Source organism: Lutra lutra, chromosome 4 (assembly GCF_902655055.1).
Source record: "Lutra lutra chromosome 4, mLutLut1.2, whole genome shotgun sequence".
NCBI classification, from domain to species: Eukaryota; Metazoa; Chordata; class Mammalia; order Carnivora; family Mustelidae; genus Lutra; species Lutra lutra.
In genome coordinates this window covers 189,500,209-189,520,033 of record NC_062281.1, presented here as the reverse complement: position 1 = coordinate 189,520,033, position 19,825 = coordinate 189,500,209, and the positions used below count along the sequence as shown (strand labels likewise).

The window sequence follows — 19,825 nt, the reverse complement described above, 5'->3', positions numbered from 1 at the left end:
TGGAGGGCACTCTGCGGGGACACAGGGTATGAGGTAGGACCCAGTGGTATGCCCAAAGGGTGTGTGGTCTGTTTGACCCTCCCACTCTAACCCATATACCTTTCACCCTGCCCAGTGTTCCTGTCCTTTTTCGGGATTGCCAGCATTGGCCTCAGCTGCCTGGTGGCACTCTTCCTGTACCACGTGGTCTTCGGCATCCAGTACCTGGGCATCCTCAATGGGGTGGCTGCCTTCGTGATAGTGGGCATCGGTGAGTTCCCTCTGTGGCATGGCAGGAAGGGTGGAAAGGAGGTGAAGATTTGGAATAAGGGCCCTCATTCTGGGGAAGCATGGAGGGTGGGACTTGGATTCTGGGGAGGGGGGCGTTGCAAAGTCAGATGGGTCTTTCCAAACTCCAGGCTGAGAAGTAGGACTCCCTGGGAGCCTGACCTCTTGGGGGGCCACTCAGGATTGGTGCAGGCCCAGCGTGGGTCTGATTCTGGAGAGAGCAATGTGATCCTGAGCCCGCCCCTGCTGGCCTGGGCCTCCCGCCCATAGGTGTGGACGATGTCTTTGTGTTCGTCAACACCTACCGCCAGGCCAGCCACCTGGAGGACCCACAGCTGCGGATGATCCACACCATCCAGACAGCCGGCAAGGCCACGTTCTTCACCTCCCTGACCACGGCCGCTGCCTACGCAGCTAATGTTTTTTCCCAGGTGAGAGATGGCCTTTGTCCTGGGCTCAGCCTCCCCTCTTATGCCCATAGACCCTGGGCTCGCTCCTCCCACTCACCCCTTCTCTTGCAGCCACACAGCCTTGGCCTCGAGGCTCCTGCCATGTCCCTAGACTCCATTCCTGCTCCTGGATGATTGCCAGAAATTAACAAATGGAGAAATTATAAAAATACAAATAGTATTTATTATTAATGCTCATTAACAGTAATCCAACCTCTGCCCTGAAGGGTATGTGGCAATTTGCAAAGCTCTTCCACATCTAGTTTTTAAGACATATGAGAAAGGTACAGTTACATCCCTTTTTTCCTAATACTGAAACTGAGGCCCAGAGAGATAACGTGACTTCCTCAAGGTCACACAGCTGGTCAGTGGTGAGCCTGACCAAGTCCACGGACCCCCAGTCCAGAGCTCTTCCCACCCAGCATCTTTACCCTACATTGTCATCCTTCTCATCGATGTCCCTCTCATTGGCCCCATGCTCCTTCAGGCCCCTGAGTTGGGCTCAGGAGAAGGATCTGAGTTACTGAATTTGGGCCAGGTCCTTGGCGCTGACAGAACCTGAAAAGCAGTGAGCCCACCTGAGCCTTCAAAACATTTAAGGACCTGGGCCAAGTATCCCATCTAGAAACCACTGGATGCTTTTGGGAGTATCCAGGCTTCGCTAGAGAACTGTGTCCTGAAAACAGGCAGAGCTGGGTTCTAGGTTCCCTTTGTGACTGGCTGTGTGACCTTAGGACGTCCAGGCCTCACTCACCTCCTCTGTGGGTTATTCAGGGACTGAAACAAGGTGGTTGTCCAAGTTTTTCACAAGCAGCGAAGGCTTACATGCTGCTGGTTAGTCTTCCTCTGACCGCCACATCCCCGTGTGTGTCCCTGGGACACCCCATTGCTCCGCAGCCCCGGGAACACCTGTGAGCACTCTCTCCCTTTCCCTCACTAACTTGTGGCCTGCTCTAACAGGCTGTCTTCCTCCGAGCCCCAGTCACTCGGGTAACGACCGTTAGCGAGCGCTTACTCCGTGCCGGACACCGCTGTGGGCAGCGAGGCGGAATGTGGACCTGAGCTTCCACCAGTCCCTTGCCTTACAAGGTCCTCCTGGCAGCCTCAGCCTCCTCACTCCCCCCGCCCCGCATTCTGGGAGTGGTCTGGGGTCCTGAGTGCTTTTGGCTGCAGCGATGCAGGCTCCCTGGATACCGGACCCGAGCAGCCTCACAGCCCACCTGTACCTCTCCATTGCCAGATCCCAGCCGTCCATGACTTTGGCCTGTTCATGTCTCTCATCGTGTCCTGCTGCTGGTTGGCTGTGCTGTTCACCATGCCAGCTGCCCTGGGCATCTGGAGCCTTTACATGGCACCGCTGGAGAGTGCCTGCCAGACCAGGTGAGCGGCCATAGCGCTGGAGGGGCCGTGCCCTCCTCCCACTGAATGTCCATAACAGGTCCTCTGGGAACCCCAGCACCCTCCCCTTCTAAAAGCTTTCTGATCCTTTATGGAGCACCTTCTGTGTGCCCAGTTCTCTGCTGGGCACTCCTGCAGGTACGAGGAGGGAGAAGAGGATCCTGCCAGGTAGTTACCATTTGGGAACACCTACTCCATGCCAGGAAGTGGGCAAAGTGCTTTTATATAAGACCTTATTCCCCCCCAGGACCCTTGGAGCTAGGTTCCCTTGTTTCTCCCTGTTTACTGATGAGAAAGCAAGGGCTGGGGGAGGGTGGACGACATTCTCAAGGTCGCCCATTCAGCAGGCAGCAGAGGCAAGATTTCAACCCAGTGGTCTGAATGGCCCCCACGCCAGCCTCCATGTTAAATGCTTCTCGCGTTCTTGCCTTGGTGGAGTAAACATATTTAGACATAGTGAACTGTGTGCAAAGTTGGATGGGTCAGCCCCCAGTTGCTGCCAGAAGGTGAAGGGTTGGGGTCTTCCAGGCTGAGTGATCTGGAAAGGTAAGAGAGGAAAGGAGGGAGGGTGAGAGGCCACATGGAGTCGGGCCTGGGTGGCTGGCTGGGCTTGGGTACTAAGAATGACAGGGGCTCTGGGCTTGGGGTGGGCCACACCAGGGCAGGAGACCCTTTCCCTGGGTCATGGCTGCCATCACCCTTTGTCTCCCTAGAGGAAGTGTGGTGGCACCGGAGGTCTGGGTGGAGGGGGTGGGAGATGGACCCGGGAAGAAATCAGGCAATGGGCTCCTGGGAGTCTGTGCTGAATATCCCCCAGGACACGTCCACGGTAGCATGTTGGGGCTCAATATGGTAGCTAGGGCCTTGCCCACCTGCCCTGCACACCTGGGGTCCTCGGGGCTCAACCTGCCGCCCCACTGTCTCCACAGCTGCCACCAGAAGTGTGGCCACAAGAGCTCCCTGCACTTTCCTGGGGACGTTTTTGCCACCCCGCAGCGGGCTGGGGACAGCCCTGCCCAGGGCCCCATGCCCTACCTGGACGATGACATTCCCTTGCTGAACGTTGAAGAGGAGCCAGGTGAGTGTGGCCTCAACCTGCCCTGCTGACCCCGGCGGGAGCTGAGCCTGCCTCTGTCAGGGAGGTCACTTTTGACGAGACAGTGTGGGGACAGGCTGGTGCTCACAGTTTCGGGCATCCTCATCCTCATTTGGGCTTCCCTAGAGAGGATGGGGACCAGGGTGGCCTTTGACCTCTGAGGGGCTGCTGCTCTGTCCTGGCAGTGTCACTGGAGCTAGGAGATGTGTCCCTGGTGTCTGTGCCCCCCGAGAGCCTCCAGCCAGCCCCCGACCAGGGCAGCCGTGGCCGGCTCATTGCCCAGCTGCAGAAGCTGCTGCACCGCTGGGCCCTGTGGTCCGCTGTCAAGAGCCGCTGGGTGATTGTCGGTAAGTGGGGTCTCTGCCCTCCTTCCCCTCTGACTTGCAGCTTTTCCCCAGTGCCTAAGGCACAAGGAACAGACTCCCCCAAGGGACGCATTGGCCGTGGGAGTCCAGCATCCCTCCTGCAAATGACCCTGGGTTGGCGTCTCGCATCTCCCCTTCCTGTGTGGAACAGAGCTGGTCCCCCATAATTGTTGCTGACGGAGCGCCTGCTGTGTGCCAGTCATCACACCGGGCTGTAGAGCAGATTCTTGGGCTTTGGAGTCAGACCAGCTTGGCCAGGTTGGAATCCTAATTCTACCATGTACTGGCTGGGTAACCTGTTCCTGAGGATAAGAATAGTATCTATCTACTAGGGCAGAAGGAGGGCAAACCACGGTGCAAGGAAAGAACTCAGCCCAGGGTGTGGCACGCAGTAAGTGCCCAATAAAGGCTCAGTGCTGTTATTATTCTAATCACGGACTGTATTTAGGGCTGTGTATAATCAAGCAGACGCATCGGCTCTTTAGAAACTGTTAGGTACTCTCTTGCCCAAGAGTGCAACCTTGCAGCTTCTCGTCTGCCTCCCCAAGTGACACAAATAACATCCAGCCCCGAACCCCAGAGGACCAGTCCCTGACCAGCTTCACCCGCAGGCTGCCATGTCACACCTCTGCCAGCTCCCTGGGAACCCTGCCCCCTCACTGCTCCCCCATAAAGGGAGCAGCTCTTCCCCAGGGCTGTGAAGCCCCCCCCCCCCAGCCTCCCGGGCCCGCCTAGCATGCCTCCTCTCCTGGCAGGGCTCTTCATCTCTGTCCTCATCCTGTCCCTGGTCTTCGTCAGCCGGCTCCGCCCTGCCAGCCGGGCCCCCCTGCTCTTCCGGCCCGACACCAACATCCAGGTGCTGCTGGACCTCAAGTACAACCTGAGTGCCGAGGGCATATCCTGTATCACCTGCTCAGGTGAGAGTTCAGTCGGGGTGTACCCCCGGGCTCCCTGCTCTCTTTGGAGTTCAGGTCTCAAAGACTGTCAGGCTGTGAGATGCAAGGTCCAGGCTCCCATCACTGTGCAACCTCAGCAAATCATTTCATGTCCGAGCCTCAGTGTTTCCCCATTTCTTGAAACAGGTATTTACCAGGTGCTGGGGAAACTGTCGTGGGCTGGACAGGCTTCCTGAGCTCTGGGAGTCCATTTGCCTGCTAGGGGCTGACATTGGAATAGTAGGTAGCTGTGATGGAGGAAGAACGGGGAGCCTGGTGAGCTCAGCATCACGGAAGGCTTCCTGGAGGAGGCAGTGTCTAAGCCGAGACTCGAAGAAAGGGAAAGACTTAGCCAGGCTGAGAGAGAAGAGAAGAGGTCTTGGCAGAGGGAAGCACCAGCGATGGGCAAGACCGAGGCCAAGTGTGAGAGAGTCAGTCGCAGGAGCTAAGGCAAGGCAGGTAGGCCCGGCCAAGGACTGGAGGACTGGAGTCTGCATTTGATTCTAATTGTCAGGCGAGCTCCTGGAGGATTTTAGGCAGAGAAGGGCCATGATTGAGTCTCCCGGGCACTGTGTGGATGTGGGTGGGAGGGTGAGGGTGGAAGCTGGCTGGGAGACCAGGGGGCTGGTGCCCTCATCTGAGCACGAGACAGTGGGCCTGGGGCCAGCATGCTTACGGTGGCCGTGGAGTCAAGAGGTTTTGAGGAGGTGAAATCCATAGAAACAGTGATGAGGAGTGGGTGTCAGGAAAGAGCAAGGAGGTGAGTTGAAGATGTCCCCTTGCTTTAGAGGTCGTCTGATCCAGGCCCTCATTTCACAGAGGGAAGCAGGAGGTTGGGGTTGGGGCCAGAGGAGGTTGGCACAAGGTCATACAGCTTTGCCAGGTCCGTTAGAATCAAATGAGAAGATGCTGGGCTTGTCCTCCCAGCTCCTAGGAGAAGATCCGCCGACTGCTGTAATTGCCTTCATTTAATTAGGGCGGTGTTCCCATTAACCTGGCCTTCCCCTCGGTAATGGCATTAGCCAAATGCACGATAATCGACTGCAGCTCAGAGAGGTGCCTGAAGAGCGCCTCCGAAATTGGAGCCAGCCCCGGCCGCATCCCCAGCTCCTCTCCCGCCCGTGCGTACGCATTAGACTCCATGACCACTGCTGCTCGGGGCCACCTGCTGTCCCTCGGGGCTCAGAGTCAAAAAGCCAGTCCCCGTTTCCTAGCTAGGTGAAACCCAGAATGGTGCTGAAGCTCCTAAAATTGTCCAGAGAAGGGCCAGAATGCTGGCCCAAGTCCAGCCCCCAGCCTCTTGGCCCTCTTGTCTCCCTGAACTGCCCTTTGGGAGGCCTGTTGGGTTTGTGGCAGAAAGGGCTTTCAGGGCCACCAAGACAGGATCCAAATGAGGCTCTTCCTGTCACTTCCTCCGCAGGTCACAGAACCTCCCCGAACCTCTCTGCTTTCTCCTCTGTCATATGGGGTTAATGATAGCGACCTCCGAGAATTACTGTGAAGATTGCATCTTTGAAAGTGTAGAATTCCTCTCATGAAACAACAACAAAGGAAACCAGAAAATTCATCCCCAGTTGTTGAGGCAAAACAGGACAGTCTCCTGTCATCTCGGCTGGTGGATGGCGTCCCATTTCTACTTGTTCCTGCTCGTGGAGCATTTATCAGCTAAATGCGTGAGATGCAGTGGCCTGTTTGGTCCTGCCACCCATCCTCTGGAGGATCGGCATTACCCCATTTGACAGAGGAGGGATGTGAGGCGCGGCAAGGATGAGGAGGGAAAGTGTCAGAGTGTCTTTCTCCAGATGGAGCAGAGAGGTGCCTTCCTTTTGCCTTAAGATTCCTGCAAAATCAATATTTGGCATTTTTTTTTTCAGTTCTATCCAGTTTCTTTCAGACCCCTGTCACCCGTCCCCCAAGCCGAGGGCCCCGAGGCCCATGTCCCTAGGGTGGCCAGCTCTCTTAGTCTCTGCCTTTCCCTGCCGGGCTCAGCCAGGGAGGCCCGGCTGTCCCTAAGGAGCTGCGGGGGTAGGTCTGTTCCAGGAGAAGCCCCACAGCCTGCAGAACAACATCCGGACGTCTCTGGAGAAGAAGAAGCGGGGCTCAGGGGTTTCCTGGGCCGGCCGGCCTGAGGCCACCCCACAGGGTTAGTGGGGAGTGTGGTCTGGCTGGTGGGGGAGGGGGGTGGCTTTGGGAGATCCTGCCTTAGTACTAGGGTGCTCCTGATGAGAACAAGAGTCTGTGTTTTGGGGACACTGAGGTGGGGTGGGGTTGGGAGTTGAACTCGGGGCCCTCGCCCACTATCCTACTAGCTCTCCTCAGTCATAACAGTGGCATCCCCTCCTGACACCACCCCAGCCAGGCCTCTGGCGTCCCATGGACTTGCTGTGCGTGCCAGATCCTTCCTGAGTGTCTGGGGGTGGGCAGGAGTGTCCTGAGCCCCAAAGAGTGACTTATCCCTGCCCAGATCCCCATCAGCGCTGGGACACTGGGACACGTGTGGGAATTAGCTCCCCCATGGGGCACTTCTGTGTGTCCTTGTCACCCCATGGCTGTCGTCACCCATCTGCGCTGCCTGCCATTGTCATTCGCAGCTCTGGCCCTGCCCTTCACCCCCACCCCCATCACAGGCAGCAGAGCATCTACCCTAGCCCAGACACCACATCTTCCCACGACTTGTAACGTCGTCGTTGTCAATCTGGCCACCTACTGTGGCACCCCATCCCAGTGACCACTACCACCTCCCACTTCCTCCGTGCCCACCACCCCATCCCCACGTCCACTACCAGCATCCCCCATCATGGCCATGGGCTTGGTCCAGTAGAGAGGAACAGAGCCCGCATTTAGAGAGGAGCCCAAGTCAGGGCTTAGCTCCTCAGGCCACAGAACAGAGAGTGGGCTGCTCCAAGTCCAGGGAAGCCAGGCAAGGTGACTGTCTGCCCCTTCTCCATCCTTCATTTGTCTCCCAGATTCCCCAGGCACCGTGTATGTCTCCAAGGTGAAGAGTAAAGGCCACCCGGCTGTGTACAGGTTCTCCCTCAACGCCAGCCTACCCGCCCCTTGGCAGATCGTGTCCCCTGGGGACGGGGAGGTGCCTTCCTTCCAGGTAAGCCTGGGCTGCAGTGACATGGACTGCCAGTATGGGGAAGGGGGCCCTCAGAGCCATGCTGGTGGACCCTGGCCACATCGGGAGGGTGAGGCAGGGTCTGTGAGGCAGAGTAGGACCCTCTCCCAGCGAGGTCTGTGGTACCCACAGAGTAGTGACAGCACGGGCTTCCAGGTCAGGCAGACCTGGGTTCGAGTCCTGGCTCTGCCATTTATAATCTGTGTGTCTTGGGGCAGATTGCTTAATCTCTCTGAGCCTCAGTCTCCTCATCTGTGAAATGGGGTGCATAAATGACAGCCAGGGTTGGAGGTACATGAGGTAATGGTAGGTAGTGCTTAGGACACAGGAAGTGCTTGGTAGCCGGTAGCTAGGTGACTGTCCTTGGCAGAACAGTCTGCTCCAGCACCCCAGAAAAGAGCCTCTAAGGGCCACCCCAGTCCTCCAGTTTCTCCCTCTCAGGAATCATCTGTGTTTCTTGGACAAGTTACGCCCTGTGTCAACTCATTTGTTCAGGGTTTCTGTTTCCATCTGAATGGTGAGGTGTCTGAGGCATTTCCTGACTCTGAGGCTTTGCATTGCTGTTCCCGCTGCCTCGAAAGCTTTCCTTCCAGCGGAACGCATGGCAGGCCCCTCGTTGAGGCCTCAGCATAAATGTCACCCCCTCATACAGCCCTGCACTGACCCACTTCTCGGTTTGCCCTCCTCCTCCCCTGCCCATGTATCCCCGGTCTTCGCATCCTAGCACATTCATAGCCCCCAATAGAACCTAAAGCCATCGTGCCTGGGGGCTCCCCGGAGACAGGGGCCAAGCCCATCTTGCTCGCTGCTGGACGCTCACTGCCCAGCTCGGGACCTGGGCAGAGTAGGTGCCCCACTGGGGGAAGGACCGAGGCTCAGACAGGGAAGGAAGGACGTGCTCCATCTTCACACTCGAACCCAGGCCTCCTGAGCCTCTGCCCAGGGCTCTGCCCCGCCCCTCCGTGGGTGCTGGGGCAGGGTCAGGGGAGCTGCTCAGGAGGGAGGGAGGGGCCGGAGCCTGAGGCTGGGCCCAGGCCGAGGCAGCCCCCCGGAGTCACCTGTCTTGTCTCTGTCGATCCACTGCTTAGGTGTATAGAGCGCCTTTGGGTAACTTCACCAAGAAGCTCACCGCTTGTATGTCTACAGTAGGGCTGCTCCAGCCGGCGAGCCCCTCCCGCAAGTGGATGGTGACGACCTTGGGCTGCGATGCCAAGCGGGGCTGGAAGTTTGACTTCAGCTTCTACGCGGCCGCCAAGGAGCAGCAGCACACGCGGTAACAGCCTCGTGGATAAGCCCCTTTTCACCAGCTGGACCACCCCCTCCACCGAGAGATGTCAGCAGGCACCTTTAGGTGCCTTTAGGCACCCGTCCATGTGCACACGTGTGCTCAACTAGTTCCCGGCCCAGGGCTGGGGAGCGGGGGACGCCGGTGCAGAGGATGGGCGGGGACCTGCTTCTCTGTCTGCCCTCTGCCTCGAATGCTCTTTCCTAGCTCCTCGAGTGTGATGACTTTTCTCCGGGATTCAGGTGTCCATTCCAGGGTCCCCTCTTGGGAGAGGCTGTCCCTGATGGGAACTCCCTCCCCGTCCAGAAGAACCAAGCCCGGTCCCTCTCTGTGCGTTTCCCCCACTCCCTTTCCCGCCCCATCACCACCTGGAATCACTCTGACCTGTTTATAACCTGTCTTTCCTTGGGAGCATCCTGCAGCAGGCTCCTTGACCGTTTCTGTCGCTGTGTCCCCAGCATCGGGCCTGGCACCCAGGGGGTTCTCGGTGAACACTGGCCGAATGAGTGGATGTGTGCACTTTCTACCTCCTCTCCAAGGCACTATTCACTCTCTACATATAATTAATTTAGTAAATATTTAATAAATGCCACCCCCCACACCACTCCTCCCCCCTACCCCTGTTCCGCCAGACCGTAAGGAGGCAGGAGAAGAGACTGTCTGTTATATTTACCTTCTGTATACTTGGGCCCTGCCTAGTGCCTGGCACGTGAAGGTGCCCCAGAGTATTTAATGGGTGACAGCATTCTGTTCCTGGGGAGGCGGGGGGCTCCAAGCAGCTGGGGGCACCTGTGTTCAGACCAGGGCCCCACATTCATGTGTCCACTGAGACTGTATTTCATTGCTCACTGAACAAACGTGGGGCACCGAGTGTGTGCCGACACCCTGCTCCTGCTGGGGCGTCAGTGGTGAACAAGACAGATGTGGCTCCTGCCCTTAGGCTGGCGAGCGGGAGACAACAGCTAACAAGTCAACCAGTGTCGTTGCAAATGCTGGCACGTGTTCTGCTCTGGAAGGGGGAGCGGTGCTGGGCCTGGACAGCGATAGTGCGGACCCTGCCCTGGGGACACATGGGGCTCTGGTCTCTGACGGAGCCTGACCTCTGGGCACTGGGCACCCACAGAGGCTGGAGGCCCCTTGGGGCAGAGGGCAGTGGCATGGAGGTGGGGGGAGGTGACCAAGACAGGCTCACTGGGCCCTTCCAGCCCAGGGTACCTGGGCTCAGGGATAGGGGTCCCTCTGCCCATCCTCCCCTGAGCCCAGGACTGGGCTTGCTTTGCATATATACAATAGCAAATGGAATCAGGCTGCCTGGAGGAGCTTTAAACTTTCTAGAAAGAACCTTGAGCTATGTCAGGTCCAGTGGTGAACAAGCTAACCATGGAACCTTATTTCACGCAAAATCTTGAGGCTCAGTAACTGTTCCCATTAAAGCAGGGGTGCTTCCGAGCAGGGAACCGCCAGGCTGGCCCGGGGCCCCTCTGCAAACTCTTACACTCCCTGGAGGATGGTTTGGAAACTCCTGGTCTCCACCCTCCTTGCCACGGGTGGGGAGACCCACACAGAGCAGGAGGCTGCTGAGCAGGCGCCCCTGGCAGGGGCGGGACCAGGAGTGACCTCCACATCCCAGCCCCCAACCTGAGACTACATCCTCGTGCTGGGGGGTGGGGACCCGAATCCGTCCCCGCATTCTTCCTGTCCTTGTGCACAGCCACACGCGGCGGTGCTGGCCTCACCTCCCAGGCACCTCCTGGCCTTCCCATCCTCAGCCAGTCTCTTTTGCCTCCGCAGGAAAGTGTACTTTGCTCAGTCCCACAAGCCTCCTTTCCATGGGCGCGTGTGCGTGGCGCCTCCTGGCTGCCTGCTCAGCTCCAGCCCCGACGGCCCGACCAAAGGCTTCTTCTATGTGCCCAGTGAGAAAGGTACATGTGGGGAGGCTGTGGGGCCTCGGGAGGCTGAGCCCCGCCTTCGCATACAGATGTGACTCCCTCTGCAGTGCCCAAGGCCCGCCTCTCGGCCACCTTCGGCTTCAACCCCTGCGTGAACACGGGCTGCGGGAAGCCAGCCGTGCGGCCGCTGGTGGATACAGGGGCCATGGTCTTCGTGGTCTTTGGCATTATTGGTATCAACCGCACACGGCAGGTGGACAACCATGTCATCGGAGACCCGGTACGTGGGCCCACTTTGGGCAGATGTCAAGGGGCCAGACCACACCAGATGTGCAAACAGACGCCAGCCCGGGTGGCCACTGGCCCAGCTCCCCACACATCCTCTTGCTCCTCTGACTGCTCCTGAGGCCCAGACAGGACCACCACGGGCCCTCGGGGGTGGTTTCTCTTGAGGAGCGATCAGGGTGGGGCTCTCAGAATCACCCAGGAATCTGGGTACATTGTGGGCCTGAGCTGGTTGCCCTTCACTGTGAGGGGTTAGAACAGAGCTAAGGGAGATGCAGGTGTGTAAACTGCCCCCCCTGGCCCTCCCCTCCCTACAGAAGGCCATTCCCTGCTCCCACAGCCCCTGCTCTGTGCCTGACTAAGTGGCCCTCCCCTCTGTGTAGGCTCCTCCCCCTGTAGATGTTTGTGCCCTGCGCTGGGCTCTTGGGCTTTGGAAGGGAGAGAAACTGCTGGAGCCGTGGGGTCTGTGTGACACGGGTGGGTGCTGAGTGTGTGGTGGGAAGGACCGTGGGTGTGGCAGGGTCAGAGCTCCTGCCTTGAGAAGTCAGTCCGGTTGGGTATACAGGATTTCAGACCCGAAGTAGTTCTGGAGCTGGGATAATCCGGATCCATGTGCTCTGTCCTGACCGCGAGTCCCCCAGGTGTTCAGAGGAGGATGGGGAGGCGGGGAGGACACTAAGCAGTTGAGGGAGGATGGAGATTTGGCTGTGTGGAGCAGGGAGAGACAGGAGGAAGCCCAGGGTAAGAGCTTGTGAGTCAAAGCAGGGCTGAGCCTAGGGGTCTGTTCTGGGAGCAGAAGGTACTGGTTGGAGCAGGACACAGCAGTCTTGGGCAGGGGGCTTAGGCAACCATGCAGAGACTCCAGCCTGATGTCTGCAATGGTGGCCAGGGGCTGGGGAGGTTCTTCCCTTGGGGTGGGGCTCAGGACCGAGTTCCCAACTCATTGAGCGGCCCGTGCCCACTTGTGTCTCCTTGGGAAAGGGCAGTGTCGTCTATGACAGCAGCTTTGATCTCTTCAAAGAAATTGGGCACCTGTGTCGCCTCTGCAAGGCCATCGCGGGGAACTCGGAGCTGGTGAAGCCAGGCGGGGCCCAGTGTCTGCCCTCAGGTGTGTGGGAGAGCCATTTGCCAGAGGGAGGACACGCCGGGGAGGCCGTGCTGCCACTCCCAGGGTAGATAGCCACGAGGACCTCCATGCCTGGCAGGAGTCCGGCAGACACACGTCCTTGCTTGAGTTTGTGTCCCCACTGGGGCAAGGGGCAGGGGGTGAGACTTCTAAAGCCAAATCGTGCCCAGACACGGATTGGTGTGGAGGCGCATGCGTGTGCGGGATGTGTGCCATGTGTGTGGGCACACCTGCCAGAGTGGCTTTTCCCAGCCAGGGCTGGGCTGGACGCCACTAACCCGGGTGAGGTCATGCCAGGGCTCTGCTGAAGGAGACCCAAGGTGTCCTTTTCCACCCCAGTGGCAAATGACTGCTGTAGGTCACTGCCCCTGGTGACAGACACGTGTTAAGGCCGGGAGGTTGTGGGGAGGGCAGGGCCCCTCCCACATGCCCTCCCAGCAGGTGCATACATGCCCTGGGTGGGACAAGGTGGGGAGGGGAAGGGACATGCTCCCAGGGTCCCCCCAGCCCCACTGCCTCTCTCCCTTCCCTTTCTCCCTACAGGCTACAGCACCTCATCCTTCCTGCAGATGCTGCATCCTGAGTGCAAGGAGCTACCTGAGCCCAACCTGCTCCCAGGGCAGCTGTCTCATGGGGCAGTGGGCGTTAAGGAGGGCCGGGTACAGTGGATCTCCATGGCCTTCGAGTCGGTGAGCTCCCCGTGGCCTCGCCAGGCCCAGGGCTCTCTTCGCAGTGCCCAGCCCAGGTCTGAGAGGCGGCTCTATAGAGGGGGGAAGACTGCAGCCGAGAGAGCTGAAGAGACTCCCCCTGGCTCACACGGTTATGGGTGTCAACATCGAGTGTGAAGCCAGCTGTCTGACCACAGGGCACTGCCCTTTCTACCATGCAGGCTGTTCCCACCATGCCAGGGCCTGTGTTGCTTTGTCGCCTCTGGGGTGGAGAGCCCTGGTGAAAGTTCAGGACGCTCCCCTCTGCTGCTCTGGGACGCTGGGCTCTAGGCCACAGTCCTGGGTGCTGGGCCGCCTCCAAGAAGTTTGGGAGCCAGGGGACCAGCCATCCATACCCCTCACTGCCTTCTCCCTCATCCTGACACTGCCTGGACTCTGCCCAAGGAGGGAGGCCCACATGCACACGTGCACACACACACACACACACACACACACACGCAAGCATGCCTGACCTGGGCCTCTGCAGGCCCCATGGCCATGGTGCTTGGCTCCAGAGGCTTGCCGAGCCTGCCGCTGCTGCCTGTGTGCTGAGACCCGGGGTCCAGTCCCAGCGCTGATGCTGGAGCGCTCTGTGTCTCCTTGTGCCAATCACAGCTCCCCACTGGCCTCCAAGGCCTCCTCTGAAGCACAGGGTGATATGTCCCTGCCCGCTGTCTGGCAGTCCCGGGAAGCAGCAGGGCCGTCACCTAGAGATGCGGGGCATGAAAACCAGGCCTCGTGCTCTGGCCTGGGGCCCTGCTTTCCTTCCCGCCATCTGCCACTCACCGCACCAAGTCACAAGGCCCCAGAGCCCCTCCCAGTCCTCCTCCGAGGGAGCCCCAGGCTCATGTAGACACCACTTCAAAGCCCCAGGCAGTTTTTAAAAAAATTGTGGTAAAATACGCATCGTAAAATTGACCATCTTAACCATTTTGGAAGAATGGTTCAGTAACGCTTAGGGATATTTACGCTGTGATGCCGCCTCTGGAATTCTGTCCCGAGAGACACCAGCTCCCTCCCACCCTCCCCCAGCCCTCACACGCACTGTTCTACGAAGTGTCTCTGGGAACCTGGCTTCTCGGGGCCCCCGAGGTAACCGGAATCGACAGCACTGGTTTTTTTTGTGTCTGGCTTATCTCATTCAGCATAACGGTCCCCAAGTTCACCCAGGTCCGGCCTGTGTCAGAATCCTCTGCCTTTCAGAGGCTGAGGCCCTAGACAGTTTGAGAGAGGACAGAACCCCTCTCGGGCTTGGCCACACCACAGAGTGTTGCTTCCGAGCAGACCCCACCAACACTCAGACACACACATGTGCACGGACACACCGTAACGTGGTACACTCGGGGAGAGCAGAAGTGGGTGTGGGAGTGCGCGTGCGAAGGTCCCAGAGCAGGCTGAGTGCTTGTCCTCCCGCAGAACAGCTCTGCGGAGCTCGGGGCTGGAGACGGGCAGGATGCTGGGCCGTGACAACAGCTCTGATGGGGAAGCACCGAGGCCTGGCAGAGCCCAGCAGAGGCCCGTCTCAGGGCTTCCAAGAAGGTTTCCTGGAGGAGACAGAGCCCGTGAGAGGCTTGAAGGATGTTGGGAGTTGGCTGTGCGGGCAGAGGGAACTGTGTGCACAGGCTGGGGTGTGAGAGCTTGGGGGCTCTGGGAGCTGCCACTGGTTCTGTTGGGAAGGGGCGGGGACTTTGGTGGCATCAGAACCTGCTGCCCTTGTAAGGCTCACACACGCACCCAGAGGCCGGTGGGAGGTACTCCCGGACTGGGGCACTGTCCATGTGCAGGTGCCCAAGGGCCGGCTGCACCTGCCACAGGGCAGACTAGTCATCACCTGGGAAGCGTGAGTGGACACTGCCCCCTACCCATCTCACTGGCTCATGTGCCTCACAGACCACGTACAAGGGCAAGTCCTCCTTCCAGACGTACTCGGACTACCTGCGCTGGGAGAGCTTCCTGCAGCAGCAGCTACAGACGTTCCCTGAGGGCTCAGCCCTGCGCCGAGGGTTCCAGACGTGTGAGCACTGGAAACAGATCTTCATGGAGATCATAGGCAAGCGGCAGCCCAGCCCCTCACCCCCTAACTCCCCGGGCCTGAAGCGGGGGATGGTAGCAGGTTTCCTGGGGCAGGGAGGGCAGGGTGTGGCCTGTATGAATTGCCCACTTGTCATCTTCTCCAGCCTGGCCAAGAGCCCCGGGGCAACTGGAATGGCCCAGTGGCCAGGAGCACCAATCAGAGGCTGGAGTGTGGGTCTCCTGCTCAGGGGCACCTAGCCCCATTCTTTTCTCCTAAATTTGGTCCCCTGAACAGTGACAATGATCACCATTGTGGCAATTCTTTGGTCCCGGGACCACGCCCTGTGCCAAGGGCCTGACCATGTTCTTTAAACCCCAGAGAAGACCTGTGGGGTGGGTACTCCTGTCGCTCGGTGTTACAGATGAGGCTCAAGGAGGTCCTGTGGCTCACCCAGAGTGACATGGCCAGCTATGATGGTGGCCATCTCTGGGACCCCAGTAACCTCTGAACCATGGAGGGGCAGTGGGGGGTAGTTATAGGTGCCCCCCATGAAGCCCAGCTGAGGACCTCTTCTCATGCCTTCCAGGGGTGCAGAGTGCCCTGTACGGCCTGGCCCTGTCCTTGCTCATCTGCGTGGCTGCAGTGGCCGTGTTCACCACCCACGTGCTCCTCCTCCTGCCCGTGCTCCTGAGCATCCTGGGTATGTGGGCCGGGGAATGGGTGGGGGCTAATACACAGACATCAGGCTCTTGGGGCCAGGGGTGGGCAGGAGTCCCAAAGATGGTCTCAGGCCAGCAGGTTCCTCTTCATCCTTAACTGTCACATGTCCTTATTGAAGGCTTCCCAGCCACCCCCACATCCACTCCCGGCAGGAAGACCCCGTGTGATGGTCGCTCCCAGGACTGTCCCCCACCAGCCTGTGTGCTCCCGGAAGGGACCCGGATGTTGCCAGGTGGTAGCTCCTGGCCCAGTAACCTGTTGCTGCACCTGTCCCTCCCCCAGAACCCCCACTTCTCTCTGACCCTGGCCCTCCTGGTCCCTCCTGTCACCAGAGATGGGGGCTCCACTCTAGGCTCTGCTGCCTCCCCCAGGGGCCCTCTGAGTCTACCCAGTGCCCCTCTAGACTGTGTGGGTAAGGCTGGGTCCAAGCCGCCTGCCCACTGTCCCCTGCCCCCTGCAGGCATCGTCTGCCTCGTGGTGACCATCATGTACTGGAGCGGCTGGGAGATGGGGGCCGTGGAAGCCATCTCCCTGTCCATCCTCGTCGGCTCGTCTGTGGACTACTGTGTCCATCTGGTGGAGGGCTACTTGCTGGCCGGAGAGCACTTGCCCCCCCACCAGGCTGAGGTGAGCAGCCTGCCGGCCCGACCCCAGGGCGTCCCCTGAGGCCAGCGGGACACCCTGGTGCCCAACTCCCAACCAGCCTGTTCCGCTAATGAGCATAAGGCCTCCCTGCTTCCGAGTCCAAGTCTCCTTCTCCAGCCTGGAGAACAGGGTGGCCCATTCTAGTCGTGACTCTGAAGCCACCCCCCACCCCCCACATGTCTGTGGCTTAGTGAGAACGCGCTCATCTCCGGGTACCGAGCACCAGCTCCGGGTCTTTTCAAGGGCTTTGTTTTCTCCTAATTTGGAGTTGTGGTGGTGTGGAAACGTTCATAAATACGTACATTAAGTCAGTTATGTTTTTAGCTGCTTTTGGTCCAAAGAAAGAAATCCGTTCCCCTCCGGGCCATTTCTGAGGACCTACTACGCACACCGCAGCAGCCTGGTTGTCCCAGCAACCGCTAAGCGCCTGCCTGTGCGCCCTCGTCAGGGAACCAGGTCATCTTCCCACCAAGCCCGGGGAGCAGGGGCCGTCCCTGGCCCTGTCTCTGGAAGCAGAGCTGGGGCCGTCCAGAAACAGGCTGGCCCCAAGCAGGGAGGGATCCCCCTGGCACGTCGGGTCCCTGGCCCCAGCCTTTGCCCTACCTTTGCACCCAGGATGCCCACTCGCAGCGCCAGTGGCGGACCCTGGAGGCCGTGCGGCACGTGGGAGTGGCCATCGTGTCCAGCGCCCTGACCACGGTCATCGCCACGGTGCCCCTCTTCTTCTGCATCATCGCCCCATTTGCCAAGTTTGGCAAGATCGTCGCGCTCAACACGGGGGTGTCCATCCTCTACACGCTCACGGTCAGCACGGCCCTGCTTGGCATCATGGCACCCGGCTCCTTCACCCGGACCAGGACTTCCTTCCTCAAAGCCCTGGGCGCTGTGCTCCTGGCAGGGGCCCTGGGGCTGGCTGCCTGCCTCGTGCTCCTCCGGAGCGGCTATAAGATTCCCCTGCCCGCCGGGGCCTCCCTATAGCCCTGGCACTTGGGGTCCTGACCAGCGCACCTTTTGTCCGGCGGGTGTGGGACGAGGTACTTGTTCTGACTCCAGAGGCACGTTATTTCCCGGCTCGGCTCTAACTAGTTCTGTTCCCAGGCCTGGGCCGGGAAAGGCACCCCATCGCTCAGTGTGGGAGTGGACGCCTGCCCGCGCGGCCCGCACTGCCTTCATGACGGCACCCAGCCAGAGCTGGGTGGGAAGCCGGCCACCACCCCCTTCTGCTGGGCGGCCAGCAGCTGTGTCAGGTACCCCCGACAGCCCAGAGTCCAGCCCCCCTCCATGCCGGCTCACCACAGGGACTTCCCCCTTGTACTGCCTCAGTGCTGATGACAGCTCTCCCACAAGCTCTCCCACAGGGCTGTTACGGGGTCCCCATTCTACAGATGTGAACACTGAGGCGCCAGGAGGCAAACTGATTGACATGTAGAAGGCTCGGTGGCAGAGCCCAACTGCCTCCTGAGCCCTGTGCCTTGGTCAGAGAATTTGCAGGAAGAGCACAGTGGGTTCAAGGGCAGGGGCCTTGCACCCCTCTGCCCCTTCTTCCCCTCCCCACCGGCTTCGTGGAGGCCAATGCTGGGTGGTCTTGTGGTCCCTCCCAGGCCTTTTGGTCCTAGCCAGAGAGCACAAGAGACCGGCCTGGGTTCTGCACGTCCTACCCCTGGCCCTGGCCTCAAGGGGCTCCTTCTCCCCAGGGGTGCTGTGGGTTCCCCAATCCAGCCTTCCTCACTGATCCAAGCCCCCATCTCCCCTACTCGACTCTGGGGGTTGGAATTGGGGGAGGCAGTCCCTGGGTCGGGGGCTGGCTGTGCCTGCCACCAGCTCACAGCAGATGGTTCCTATTCAAGTGAAATGACACTGCGGACTGCCGCCATTAACACGAGCATCGTAAGCGTCACGGGCTGCACGTCCTTCACGTTGTAGTAACGAGTACTCTCAGGCTGCTTGGCCAGAGCCCAGCACGGGGGTGGGGGGTGGAGGCTGGAGGGAGATGGAGGTGGGTGGAGGGTGCCAGACTCCCCAGGGACCGAGGCCCCACAGTACTCTGCGGGCCCAGGTTGAGGTTGGAAGCCTCAGTAGCACTGTGGGAATGGGGCTCCGTAGATGAAACTTCTTTTTTTTTTTTTTTTTACGATTTCATTTATTTATTAGACAGTGATCACAGGCAGAGAGGCAGGCAGAGAGAGGGCGGGGGAGGCAGGCTCCCTGCCCGATGCAGGACTCGATCCCAGGACCCTGGGGGCATAACCTGAGCCGAAGGCAGAGGCTTTAACCCACTGAGCCACTCAGGCACCCCAGTGAACCTTCTTTTAAGGAGCTTGTCTGGCTTGTCAGTTGGGGCTCTTTTTTTTTTTTTTTAAAGATTTTATTTATTTGAGAGAGAGAGAGGAGTGGGGGGAGGGGCAGCGGGAAAAGCAGTCTCCCCACTGTGCAGGGAGCCTGATAAGGACTCGATCCCAGGACCCCAGGATCATGACCTGAGCCAAAGGCAGACACTTAACTGACTGAGCCACCCAGGCACCCCAGCCGGGGCATTTCGGGGCACTTCTGGTGTCCCAGGCACTGTCCTTCCTTGGGGCACATGTTGCCCCCTGAGTGTTAGGAAGCCGGACACAAACAGCTGGAACTGAGCCCTGAGTCCTGAGTGACCTTCGGGTTAGCTCATCTGGTCATCTGGAAATATTATCTGGGGGCTGGGTCTACAAGGCAGAGGTGTAACAGCGTGTCACCACCCAGTGCATGCCTGGGACCAAGTGGGGACTCGGTATTTGTCTGGGGAATAGCCGACTTTGGACCCACCATCTATGGTGAAGCCAGACCCCAAGTAATTCACGGTTCTACTTACTGTGCCAGATGTTCTTCTCAGGATTTGTATCGTCTGCTGGGGCTGCCAGAGCTAAAATGCCACCACTGGGGGAGGGGGGCTACTTAAACAACAAATTTATTCTCTCAGTTCTGGAAGCTGGACATCCAAACTCAAGGTGTTGGCTGGGTGGTTCCTTCTGGAGGTTTTGAAGGAGAATCTGTTCCAGGCATTTCTCTTGGCTCCTGCTGTTGTGGGCAGTTCTTGGTGTTTCTGGGCTTGTAGAAACACGTCACTTTCATCTCTGCCTCCGTCTTCACGTGGCCATCTTTTCTCTGTGATGTTCACATCCTCTGCCCTCTACAAGAACACTGGTGGTATCAGGTCAGGGTCTACCTCAGTGGCTCCACTCGATCACCTGCAAAGACCCTGTCTCCTAGTAAGCTCACATTCATGGGTACCAGGGTTAGGACCTCAGTGTATCTCCGGGGGGGACACGTTTCAGCCCGGAACCAGCAGGGGTCAACGTGTATCAGCTTTCATGAGCCTTACAGAGTGTGTGCTATCATACCCATTTTACAGATGGGGAAGCCAAAGCTCTCCAAGAGATTAATTTGGCTGGGTCACACAGCTGGTAGCGCGGAGCCAGACTTTGACCCCAGCCAATCTGCCCTAAGGTGTACTCAACCTTTAAAGGTATACAACCTTGGGGAGAATCGT

At 59.0% G+C, this 19,825-nt stretch overlaps 1 protein-coding gene across 1 annotated transcript in view; it reads left to right on the top strand.

The window, feature by feature from the left end:
- The window catches only part of DISP3 (dispatched RND transporter family member 3), a 48,666-nt gene extending 30,220 nt beyond the window's left edge, over positions 1–18,446 (top strand). The window contains exons 5-21 of the mRNA XM_047728325.1: positions 116–250; positions 538–698; positions 1,957–2,096; positions 3,044–3,192; positions 3,396–3,557; positions 4,331–4,492; positions 6,540–6,653; positions 7,477–7,613; positions 8,720–8,904; positions 10,708–10,838; positions 10,913–11,085; positions 12,072–12,198; positions 12,760–12,905; positions 14,814–14,973; positions 15,524–15,637; positions 16,118–16,284; positions 16,918–18,446. Coding sequence (XP_047584281.1) covers positions 116–250; positions 538–698; positions 1,957–2,096; positions 3,044–3,192; positions 3,396–3,557; positions 4,331–4,492; positions 6,540–6,653; positions 7,477–7,613; positions 8,720–8,904; positions 10,708–10,838; positions 10,913–11,085; positions 12,072–12,198; positions 12,760–12,905; positions 14,814–14,973; positions 15,524–15,637; positions 16,118–16,284; positions 16,918–17,280 — 2,726 coding nt within the window. The 3' untranslated portion in view covers positions 17,281–18,446. The remainder of the gene's footprint in view (positions 1–115; positions 251–537; positions 699–1,956; positions 2,097–3,043; positions 3,193–3,395; positions 3,558–4,330; positions 4,493–6,539; positions 6,654–7,476; positions 7,614–8,719; positions 8,905–10,707; positions 10,839–10,912; positions 11,086–12,071; positions 12,199–12,759; positions 12,906–14,813; positions 14,974–15,523; positions 15,638–16,117; positions 16,285–16,917) is intronic.
- The last annotated feature ends 1,379 nt before the right edge of the window (positions 18,447–19,825 follow it).